General features: G+C 39.7%; 1 protein-coding gene across 1 annotated transcript; it reads right to left on the minus strand.

The window, feature by feature from the left end:
• Positions 1-143: 143 nt before the first annotated feature.
• Positions 144-12,531, minus strand: GCLM (glutamate-cysteine ligase modifier subunit). The gene is made up of 7 exons (XM_027712603.2): positions 12,250-12,531; positions 9,584-9,649; positions 7,762-7,846; positions 6,954-7,010; positions 5,480-5,682; positions 4,030-4,144; positions 144-2,318 (listed from the first exon to the last, which is right to left on the minus strand). The coding sequence occupies exons 1-7, from the start codon at positions 12,367-12,369 to the stop codon at positions 2,149-2,151; spliced, it is 816 nt and encodes a 271-aa protein (XP_027568404.1). The 5' UTR covers positions 12,370-12,531; the 3' UTR covers positions 144-2,148.
• Between the last annotated feature and the right edge of the window lie 412 nt (positions 12,532-12,943).

Consider the following 12,943-nt stretch of genomic DNA (forward strand, 5'->3'; position numbering starts at 1 on the left):
GGCCGGGAGGGGAGGTGGGTTCCACTAAGGTGGAATCGCGGGGTGTAGGGCACTTGAAGAAGTGCAAAAGACTGTTTGTGACAGTGTAAAATGCTCTTACTGAGATAAGAATGTATTGAGATGAGAAGCACAAGCTAAAAGCCTACAAGAATTTAAAATTTAATCAAGCTTTCAAAGGGTTTCTCATGGAAGGAAATCCCATTTCTCCGACCGATGCAAAACAAACGAATGAGATAATGTGAAACCAATAGCGTAACACTTTTATCAGGTTGACTCTAGAAATATCATGTCTTAGAAGGTACTTTTCTACAGCAAGCAAATTGTTAACAGTTTACAGAAAGGAAATAAATCATGATCCCAGTAGAACAGCCTTTCCATTGTTTTTGAATAATTCTTGTTTTGTTTCAATTTATAAAACTGAGCACACGCACAAGTTAATATGATACAGAATGTATAAGCCAAATAAAGACAGAACTTACAGATAGTGGTTAATCATCAGCAGCACACAACTCATAGCTGGTAGGGAAGTTTAAAATTAAACTCATGTAATTTTGAACTCTGACACACACTTGCCCAATGTTAAAAAAAAACAACACTACATTTTGATTAGGAGAAAAAAATTCAAACTTTTATTGATGCATTACTAGTTCCAGTTCCCCATCTCTCTCATTTATCAAAAGAACTGAAGAGCAAAGAAAATTTCCCACTATTTGCCACCTACAAATAAGATATTTGAGGACTCAAAAGGTATCTTGAAAAACCTTCATCTTTTAACTTTGTGGAATGGACTATATGAAGCTGACACTCTACCTACAGGCATTCAAATTCCACTAGCTGCCTATATGACAGAATTTAAAAGATGTTGATGAAAATTGATTCCCTTACAGTCCAAATCTCAAAATATGTACAACTAAGTTAATGAGTACTACCAGTATGAGGTCAATGCCCCTGCCTGAAATCAAAATGAAATTTATTGTCTTAGACACTGTGTCAAAGTTCCCGCTGAACTACAAGTTGAGCTTTTGCTATCTATTGTGATTTAATGGCCAAGGGAAGGAAAAGGCCTTTTTGATAGAAAGACTACGTTAAACCAGAAGCCTTGCCTTAGCTGCAGCAATCTCTCTGGGATTCGAAAGCCAGTGCGCTAAGCTCCTGCCAATCAGAAAGATACCTAACCTCAAGCTAACCCTTGTTTTGTCATTTCTGAATGGCACTCAAGCATCAAAGTTTCCTAGGCAACTGCAAAAGAAGTAATTAATTTTACACAATGCTATAATGAACAGCACCAACATTTACTGTCTATTCTACTTGGCCAATTGATTGTGTAGGTCACAAGTATCAAAAAAACAAGCCACAGTTGAGAAGGAGACAGGCACAATTCAGTTTTTGATTAACGGATTTCTTCATCACTTGTTTTCAAATCTTATTTTAAACATTCACAAATAATACATTTTCTATTTCAAACAGCAAAAATGCCATCACACTTGTGCGAATGTCAAACAAAGCGTATTGAGGCACAAAGAAGCCAGAAGGAATTCAAGTAACAGTCAGAAAGTAATTTGGAAGATGGAATTTTTTTCTAAATCATAGAGATCTTTTACACTCTATTAAAAATAAACCAATTTTCCCATCCCCATAAATTAAACAGCTGACTTGCATATATATATACATACCAAGCAATGAGATACCAGCTTAATTTTTTTGGGTAGTTTTTCATAAAAGATGACAATTTTCTATAAAAACTAGTCCTTGAATGCTTGAAATCTATGCACCTACCAGATAAGTATTATTTAAGAGAAATTTGTTTTTTAAAAAAACAAAAATATATGTTTCTCTATACTACCTAATGGCAGCTAAAATATAATGATAATTTTTACAGTGAACTGGTCATAAAAAGAAAAATATTTTAAACTGTTACTCTATAGATAGCTTCAAATAAAAATAAATTTCATAATTTAAATGAACTGGTCAATAGGTTAAGAAAGAAAAATAGTGTTAGAACACTACAGACACTCTTGCTGACATCACACAGAATAATTACAACTTTTGGTATTTTGTTATAAATGCTGTAAAAGTGTTTCTATGAAAAATCCAACGTTCCCCCATCCCAAAGAAATTTAAACAGCCATAAAAAAAAAAAAAAAGGTTTTAGGATGCATTTCTTTTAGCTTGCATGATATAGCCTTTGGACTTGATAATTCCTCTGCTTTTTACAATGACTGAATACCGCAGAAGCCATAAAGGAATCCACTCGCTTGCTTTCACGTTCTGGATGCTGTCCTGAAGAACTTCTTGGAAACTTGCTTCACAAAGTAATTCTGAAGTTAAAAAGGGACATTTGTGCTTAAAATAATGTCATGTAAACAGCTGCAAAAAGCAACACTTACTAAGAGAAGCCTTTTCCTACAGTCAAAGATCCTAAGTAGTGCCACTAACTCTACAGATCCACCCTTCCAGAATGCATGTAGGGTAAAAGCAGCTGAATATTACAGAGTAAATCTTCAGGACACTTTTTTTGCAACTTTGAGTGTTTCCCACAAAACCAATTAACTGAAATTTCAACCATATCAAATGGAGTTGATGAGTAGAGCCATTAGCAGGAGAAAATGAAAATTAAATTTGAGAAGCTAGCTAGACAAACTAGAGGTGAATTAAGCATAAGGCTGAAATCAGCGAAGTACTGAGCATTCAGAGTTACCTCTGCAGTCACTGGAAGCTCAACATTTATAGCATCTCCCATAACTGGGCTCATAATAACCACAAGCCCAGAAAGCATTAAAAGGAATGGGTTTAAATGCCAGAAAGCAGGAAAGGAAGACAAGTACAAATCCTCCTTGTTTCCTCCGAAAAGTTAGTCAAGAGAACGATCTCATTGATGAGGGGTGCTCCCAAAAGACAGACTCAATACTCTCAGCTGGTCATTACAGAAAAGCTAAGCTTAGCAAACAATGCATAAAGGAATCATTACTTGTGCTGTTTTCTATCAAATCCTCTTCTCCTTCATTTCATGACTTACGATAGAGAGTACTTATTAAATTGCATGTTGCATTTTGGACTTCACGGGACATGGAAATTGTCAGATTGAATGGAAATTCATCTTGCATGCTGCCAGAGCAGTGATAAATCATGCTCAGGCACTGATGAAGTTCATTAGTTGTAACAGTGGTACTATGAAGCCTATACTTCATAAGTAGCGCTTCATATAGTCTTTGGGGCCAAATGGAAAGGAAGGAGAAGGAAGGAAAAGTATCATCATGAACAGTTGGTCAGAATGAAGAATGTAGGGAAGGAATTAACTAAATACTGTTTAAGACTTCTCATTACTCCAGCAAGATATTTAAGGTGTCCTTATAGTGAAGAAGATTAGATGATGTTTGAAAGAAACTAATATAATAACCCAGAATATTCTATAGAGCTGGCAACCCAGTTCTACAGCCCAAAGGAAAGCCTCCAATTTCTTCAATCATTTAGCAAATGAATCACTACATAAAACAAGTGAAGAATTTACAGCAACGTTTTTTGTAATAATGTTAAGAAGTCAAGACTTTGCAAGAATCCTACTTAAAGCATAGTAATTTTACAGACCTAGTATTACCAAACTACTCAGAAATCAACTGACCATTAACATTTCTATGTAATCTATTTCACAGACAAATCCTGGGCAAGTAGACTTTCATTTGCCATTTACTGCCTTCAGCAATAGAGCTGTCGTTTCATTCTATGTTTTGTGGAAATACGCAATTCCATTAACATACGTATTGAAAATATCTCGTAGGTTGTTCCTCTATTTACTCTATTTTCTCTGATTAAAACTATTTCAAGAAACTATCTGAAGCCGAAAGATTGCTTTCTCCCCCCTCTTTCTTGAAGCAACAGCAAGAACTTAATAGAAATATTTTATAAAGGAGAAACTTTTAGAATGTTTGGCTCAGGATTCAAATGTAACAAACTTTGAAAAGATTATTCACAATTTTGTATTGAATAAATGCACTTCAAAGGCTTCTATTAACTTAGCTGGCAAAGTCTTACCTTTCGGGTCATTGTGAGTTAACAGCTGTATGTCACGTTGTTTTGCAAATGCTGTGAGATCAGGTGGCATCACACAACAGGAAGCTAAGTTCACCTGATTGCTACTTGGTTTCACCTGAAAGTAACAAAATACTTTTATAAGAAAAAAATACTAATGGACTTACTTTAGTTGTTTCCCCAATACCCTCTATTACAACAGAAATTTTGCTTTCAATAATTTGCCTTTGACCATTGTTTTGAAGGCTGAGCAAGGCTAATTAATTCTACACGACTAATTAATGTAGGTAACTCTGCAATTCCCTGCAGCACAGAGCCCAGAACAAGAGTAGGATCTAACTTCAGGTGCTGCCTTAGCAAGAGGAGTGCTAAGTCACTCCACTCTGACTTCCTATCTGCTTTTTTTTCCCCCTCTCATGTAAAGCTTACATGAGCATGGGCACACACTAGTACCATCCTCCATCACTCAGCTGTTAAGAGGCAATTTGAGTGCTGCCCTCAGCTCTGAGGGCCCCAATACAAGAAGGACGTGGACCTGGTGTAGCGAGTCTACAGAAGGGTCACAAAGATGATCAGAGAGCTGGAGCACCTCTCCTATGCAGACAGGCTGAGAGTTGGGGTTGTTCAGCCTGGAGAAGAGAAGAACCCCTTCCAGTACCTAAAGGGGCTACAAGAGCTGGAGAGGGACTTTTTACAAGAGCATGTGGTGATAGAGCAAGGGAAAATGGCTTTTAACTGTCAAGGCAGGTTTAGATTAGATATTAGGAAGAAATTCTTTACTGTGAGGGTGGTGAGGCACTGGAACAAGTTACCCAGAAAAGTCGTGGCTGCCCCATCCCTGGAAGTGTTCAAGGCCATGTTGAATCGGGCTTTGAGCAACCTGCTCTAGTAGAAGGTGTCCCTGACCATGACAGGGGGGTTGGAACTAGATGATCTTTCAGCCCATTCTATGAATTAGTCTCATTGGACAACAGAATATTGTGCTACTTCCCTTAGAGTCTGTCTTCCTCTTTACATTTAAGCTTTCCATTCAAACAGCATTTTTCCTAGGGGAAATCCCTCTATTCATAACACAGCTTTAAGTGAAAACAGCTATGTTTTCAGACTCACTGGAATAAATCTGAAGGTTTAGGTGTACTGTTTATACTTTCTAAATATGAAAGCATTCAAAACTCAAACCTTCAGTACCTCAAAGAACCTGCTACTGAACAGACCTGTGGTTTCCAGCTCTTGGTGGTCAGTACATAAGAACACTGAACAAGCAACAGTCACACTTTGAGCCTCCCCCACCTTGAATAACATTGTGACCATCCATAAAATGCTGACAATAACAGAGCTAATTAATAATTTGTATATAAACCCATTTATAACAACTGTTTCTAAGTGTGTCAGCCAACAAAACAAGCAGTTATTCTGTCCTAAGAAATGCTGTGAGTTGGAAGTTTGTTCTCACCTGTGCCCACAGATACAGCTGCTCTAACAGTGTTTTATCCAGGTCAGAGGTACCTATGGCAACAATCTTTTTGTTTTGAACTAGATTTTCAAGTTCTTGCCAATAAGGTTGCAAATATGCCAAGGAGAGGTTAGTTCCATCTTCAATGGGAGGTGGGGCAATAATGACCGAGTCTAACTGAGCAACTCCGAGGGCAGAACACGCTGCAGAAAAAGAACAAAGACACTGAAAAATCTTTTGTGAGACACAAACATAAACACCATGACTCTTCTAATTCAGCAAAAACCACACCTCCTGCTTCACTCCACTAGCCTCTCATTCACCATTTGAAACTGCAAGTGTATCAGCAGTCAAGAGAAGTAAACAATCTTTAGCAAACAATCAAACACGCGGCTTTGAAAGACCAAGTTTCAACTGTAGGTCTTGGGAAAGAAAGAAAAAAAGCAAAAAACAAAACCAACAGTAAATGAACAAAAGCATGAAGCTTTTTCTCCTTTTCAACATTAAAACTGTATTTTCCTCTGAAGACTGGTGACATACAATTCTCTATTCTTTCACTCTCAATTTCTTCTAAAATTTGTAACTTTCACTCTGAACTATAACTCAAGGACAGGGCATGGGCTGGCAAAACTACTTAATACACGTGAGGAGTTAGACTAAAAGCACACCAAATATGGCGATTTAATGTAAGAGAGAAGTGGAAGTCTTGGAGTATCACTGAGCTGGAGCAAAAATGCACATCATGAGGCCTCTTCAGCACAGCAAAAGGAACAGAACCAAGTAGCTAAATAAATTATTTTTTCTTAGAGAAGGATTCTATTAATGTATGTTTAACAAATGGTACTACAACTTACAATAAAGAGGCTATTAACTGGGACATCAATAGAAAAGAATTATATCTGACCCTTCCTTTTTTGGTCACCCCTTATGCCCAACAATCTTACGAAGTGGTGAAGTTCTGTGCTGCTCACAATTACTGCTATGTTAGGCCAACAAACTTTATGTATCAGTACAGATATTATATGGTATTTTCAATAAAACTTAACTATTTCATCAGCTACTTACAGCATTGATTTCCTAAATAATCTCTGAAATACCACACAGTCAGTAGCAAAGTTTATCATGTTAAAAATAACTGGCAACTAACAAGAACTACTGTATCACAGTTATTAAAACATCACATGCTATTCACTTTTTAACAAGTTTTGTGGGAAAGAATAAAAAACTTGCTCCTGCTTGAAGGAAGGAATCACATTTGAGTTTGTGGACCCAAGGTCAGTGATCCACATTTAGTAAGTTTACTGACTGAACTAATGTGCAAATAGATTTGATTACCTAAGTGTCAGTTAATAGGAAAACAGGATATATTGTGACAGTGACTAAATACACCTCTTAGAAATAAAATTGGAACCTATCCCATCAAAGTTCTTGAGTAAAAAAGAAATTGTACCATAATTCTGAGTTTCACACTTACCCAGGTCAACTGCATCTCTGATCGATGGAGAATTTGATCCAACGATGAAAAGCTTTGCTATTTTCAAAGAAACTGGAATCAATAACTAAACAAGCCAGGTATTATTAATATATAGCCATTTACTTTTGCTAGATACACTATTAATGAGTTCTTGGGTAAAAGGTTTTTAGAATATACACCAATTACTTAAAAAATTGGAAAAAAACCAACTTTCTGAAAGGTGACTGCCCAATAAAGACATTGTTCTCTTAACTTTCCACATTGCTGTGCAGTCTCAGAACAAGAAATCATCCAGTTAGGTGATCTAATGATCTGTAAAGCATCAAGACACTAAGCAATAACCGTAACAACCTGTATAAAAACCCCAAATGTAATAGTACGAACAGACTTCTTCACAACTTACTGAGACTCAAAATGTACTAGTGTTAGTTTGGACTGCCTCCTTCAAGTTCATCATATTCAACCTGGAAAAATTATGCAAATAAATGTGCTTCCAATGCTATTTCTTAATTCCAGTATTATCTGTAATATTTTGCTTCAAAAAAGTCAAAGACTCACAAAATACATTTAAAATATCTTGAGGTGATGTAAGTTAAAATAGAAAAATGTCGAGGTGCTTTAAAACCTGCAATATTAATTCAAGTCTTTCTTAGCCAACGTTTAGATTACCCAAAGTATCTCGGTGTGCACTGGTGTCATCTGACTTTGCAATTACAAAACACAGCAAAAAAAATACATATATGAATATCCTATTAATGATTGCATATGAAACCTTTTTATGCCACTGGATTTTTGACTATATTCTTACCTGATACTTTCAACTCATCCCTTTCTTCAGGATTTATTTTTTCTATAGCTTGAGCTACAGTACATTCCAGAACCTCCAGTGTTTCCTGTAGTAAGTACATGAGACTTAGGAGCAACTCATCAAGAGGAGACAGTAAGCGCCTGAAGAATGTATTTAAATTATAAAAAAAAAAAAAAGGCACCTTACAGCAGTTAGACAAAAAAATAGTAGAAAAATGGAATGACAGAAAGTAACCCAAGGCTTCTTGATTTTTGAGGGGAAGTCAGAAAAATGAAGATATATAAAAGGCCCTATATGCCTCTAATATAAAAAAGTATAAATTACTGGTGAGAATTATTGGAATAAGATTTAGTACTTCTAGGTCTGATTTTATGATGCGAAAAGACTGCTGTGCTAATTCAAACTACGTTTTTTTTCAAAAAAGCCTCATGATCAGCTGAAAAAAACCCCATGAGAATTAGGAGATTTGAGTGTTGGATGGGAACATCTTTGCATAAAAGTATTTTGTAATTTCACTGAAGCCTGTGAAAATGATGTAAAATACAGATTTAAGATAGTAATTTTGAAACTAAAAACTAGGAAAGTTTCAGACTTTTCACTGTCTGACCTCATTTAAGACCAGGTTGACACTTCATGTCAGCTGGCACAAGGTGACTTTTTTTGAAGTCTTTATCTACATGAGACTTTGTATTATATGCATGCACATACAACCAAAAAACTTTTGCCCCAGTCAAAAACTCTTTGGTAATTTTTGCTGCCCTACCAAAAGATTCTCAAGTGAGCCTTTGACTTATTCAATACAGCCAGCATTTTAAACAAAAGTTAGCTTTTTTTTTTAATTATTGGATATCAGTATAATTCAAGACAGAATTTGGAATTATGCAATTAACATATTTTGATAGTAAAACCTAGCTTACACTAAATAATTTACTTTAGTGGATCACTACATCTTACAGAGACAAGTGTTTATGTTCTTTTCTTGAACAATCATTAGTTCCTCCACAAATCATTCAGCAATAACTGCCTCATACCCTCCAGTCTGGAATGCAGCAATGTGCAGCTGATGCCATCATTACACAAGAACTGGTAACAAAACCCAAAGAAACTATCAAGAAAGTTTTTTTACGTTTGTTTCTGTTGTTGTTTTTGGGTGCCTTTTCTTTTCCTGAAACATGCTAATATTTCACAGAGCAAATATTTAGCAAAGTATTTAGCGGAAACCTAATATTGTTTTGCTGAATTTCAGAAACAAAAGTGAAAGAGAAGCAGGCAAATACACCCAGATCTTAGTGTCAGATGTCCATGTCTGTGGCTTTAAGACTTATGCAGAAGTCTTTAGCTCTCAAGGGAAAATTGCCTCTTCTGCATCTTCAGAAGCATTTCCGAAACAACAGATGCTACACTTCAGAGATCCCCTCCAAATGGGATGGTTCTCAGCTGTCTATGAACTCCATAGTTTAGAGAATTCTCCACTGAGTTTCAATAAGCATGCTAGCAAACTTCCATGGTACACAGATTTGTTTTTTCTAATTGTCCCAACAATAAATTTAAAATCTTACAGATCAGGACTTTTGTTTTGTAAGAATTGTCTTATCTGCCACCAACAGGATTCTTTCTTTACTTTGATATTTCTTAACCTCTCCAAATTTACTAAAGATGAATAAAAAAAAAGGGAGTTAAGATGTATTCCTTTAAGGTATCTGGAGCTGCATATACTTTTACAGAAATTTAATAGATTGATTTATATTTCAGAAGTGTAACCACGTACCCATTTCTCTGATTTCACATGTAACGTGGATAACATGCATAACATCTCTCCTACCTGATTTATGTCTTGTCCAATCTTTGAGCTCCATTCAGTCAGTGTTTTCTGGATGCAGTCCCGCACCTGCAAAACATTTTTTCATATTGGAGTGTGAGTATGTTAGAGCTGCACAGAAATACAAGGGTTCATAGACGGAAATACAAGGGTAGGACAGACTGAGGAGGTGAACTAATAACACCATTCCACAGAAGATTCTTCCTTCATATCTTCTGAAATTTGTTCAAATTAGCTTACTTACATATTTTCCTCTCCTCTTTCAGAGTTTTAGCAGTCATACAAGTACTTACTTCATTTATTTCTCAGACCAATGCCATCCTAAAGGAAAGAATAATGCTAAACCAGCAACAACTAGGGTGTTGGGTGGTTTGGGGTTTTTTTAGTGCAGAGATTCTTAAGTTACAAAGTAATCAGATAAGAGCATATGTGCTGTAATTGTAGAAATGAGGCTTTACAATCAATCAGTAAATACTCATTATATTAATTACTTCTCTTTTCAAGATGCATACAACCCTTCTCATTTACTGCCTACCTACTCCAAACCACTAGTGCTTTTAAGTCCTTCATTACTGTAGGGGGAACCTTCAGATCCTACCCCACATTTGCATTTTTCCTGTGACAACAGATGCAAAATAAACTCGACTAAGATTCTGATCGTGGATTTTCTTGAACACAGCAAGATATAACTATTGAGTCTAAATCAGCTGATTAAATGCATTCTGTACCAGCGTGACAGCTGTACCAATGATGCAACTTCCCTCTGATCCGTCCTGGGAGTTAAGTACAGGTACTGCCCGACTGCCCTCTGCCACAGGTAGGAGCACTTCCACGAGCTGCTGCTTTACTTCACTTTCAACGGTATATTTTATAACTGTGTGCAAACCTACTCTTTGTACCATTAAATAGCAATTTCCTATGACACCTACATTAATTCAGAGAGCTCATAACACCATGTGCAAACTAGCAGTCAACACCCCCCGATATCACAAAGACACAATAGAGCAATAATACTTTGTGAGCACATTCTACACATTCTTTCCCAGTCATTTAAAATAGCATTAAAAAAAACCCCTGAGTCAAAAGGCCAGAACTGACCCAGTAAATAGCTAAGCACAATAACTCTTTAATAAAATAATTCTTCATCCTATTTTGATGCAATTTATAATGCTATCTTTTCCTTTCTGAGGGCAAGACAGTGCTAAACATATATACTCTATATGTTGCTGCTTTGCAACTACCACAGTTCATATTTCTACTGCAGTTATGCACGAGCCTCTGACTCCAAAACACACCACTCCCCTGCCCTCGGGCCATGTGGAAACCGCAGTGTATTTGACTGTTTTGACCAGCTTTTCCAAACACAGCTGCATTCCCAAACTCCTAATACTGTGTTCATAGTTTGCAAAATTTTAGCTTACATTCTGCCACTGAGAACTATACATATACTAACTACACCAAATAGAAGAGTTAAAAGCTAATTTATTTTCGATGATTAACACCAATATTTGCTTTTGGAAATCCAGCAACTCTGGAAAGCAGTCAGATTTCTCTGTAAACAAACGAATTTAAATACTTTAACTGATGAGTTATGCATGCTGGCCACTCTTTATTTAAGAGCCCTCCAGAAACTACTCGCACAAGGGTGCCCATAAGGGTACAGCTATGTCTTTGCTACAGAAACTAGCCCTATTTCACACAGGTCACAGATTCTTTAATAAGTAACCAGGCCAAATAAAAAAGTTATTATCACATGACAACTAACAAGAGCATGATGAATTCTTCCTTCTTGTTACATCATCCTCCCAGACACCTTTCTTACCATTTGTGAATGATTAATGTGCACTCATCCAGCTTCCAGGTGATCAACAGCGTCACTACATGGCAATAACCAGCCAAACCCATAGTGTTTCTAATTATTAAGTGACTATTCTGAGATTACTGTGTCATGATGAGACAGCAAATACAGTGGTTCTGAAGTTCATGGCCGTAGGCTCTCCAGATATTTTATGAGAACTGTTCTAAGTGTTGATACATACTGCTAAAGGTAATACTTTTAAAGTGGTGATTAAAAAGTTCTTTTCAACTTTTTAACAAAGAATGACAGGTATACTCTTTAAAGAGGACAGCGATTACTACTTTTCCCAAGACCTGTCACTACCAAGAAATTAAATTAACTTCAGGTTCGAAAAGAGAATTTTCATCACCTGTAATGCAAGCTCATAGCTATTCATATTTTTACGTTGCTAAAGAAGTATCAGGGATCTCCTTTGCCATTACAGGCAGCACTTAAACTTGCAGGGGCTTTAACTCTTCCTTCCCGAGACCCGAGGCCCGGGCCGGCTCCTTCCCCGGGCAAAGTGCTTCCGGGGGCACGGGGGGCCGACTTCCCCACAGGGCAGAAGGCACCAAGCACACAAAAACGAACAAACCCCAGCTTTGCCTTTCCCATCTCCCGCCGGCGGCGGGCGCGGACCGAGGGAGGCCAAAGCCTTTCCCCGCGGTGACGGGCACCGGGCCAGCCCGTGCCCTGCCGGGACAACAATCCCGCTCGGACAGCGCGGGGAGCGGCACTCGGCGCTCCCTCAGCCGCCGCCGGCCCAGCCCCCCCGGCCCCAGGGCGAGCCCCCGCTGCGGCGTCCCGGGGGAAGCCTCGTCCCGGCGCTCACCTCCTCGCCGGGGGTGGCGGGGCACTTCTTGCGCAGGCAGCCCCAGTTGAGTAGGTTGCCGGTCTGCAGGGTGAGCCTGCCGGCGCGCTCCAGCAGCGCGCGGGCGCCCTCCGTACCCATGGGGTCCTGGCGCTGAGGCGGCGGCGGCCGCCGGGCTCTCCGTGACACCTGCGGCCCCGGGCAGCGCCGGCCGTGACTCAGCGCCGGTACCGGGGCGGGGGGCGGCGCGGGGACAATGGGCGGCAGGGCGGGCCCGGAGCGGGAGCGGCACCGGCACCGCCTCGCGCTCCCTCACGGCGCGGGGGCCGCACCGCGCAGCGCCCCCTGCGGGCGGACGGGGCGCAGCGCGCGGGGCGGGGCGGGGCCGCCCGGGGGCGGGGCCGGGCCGGAGGGGCGGAGCCGCTGTCCCGGTTTCGCCGCGCTCCGGGCGGTCCCGGCGGCTGCCGGGTCGAACCTGTGTGTCCGTCCCGGCTCGGTGGTTTGGTCCTGGGTCCGTGGTTCGGTCCGGGGTCCGGCCCCGGCGGGGCAGCGGCCGCGACACCCCGACCCGGCGTCGCGCCCAGAGGAGTACCCGGGACACACGTGGCGCTGCCCGGCGGTAGCGGCCGAGGGTTCGGTAACACCCCCCGGGCCGTGGGCTGCTGGGCAGGCTCAGTAAATTAATGAAGCCATCTGAACTATGGTCATGGCGCGT

This window comes from Pipra filicauda, unplaced genomic scaffold (genome assembly GCF_003945595.2).
Source record: "Pipra filicauda isolate LSUMZ 115617 unplaced genomic scaffold, ASM394559v2 scaffold112_size3218982_pilon, whole genome shotgun sequence".
Taxonomy (NCBI): Eukaryota; Metazoa; Chordata; class Aves; order Passeriformes; family Pipridae; genus Pipra; species Pipra filicauda.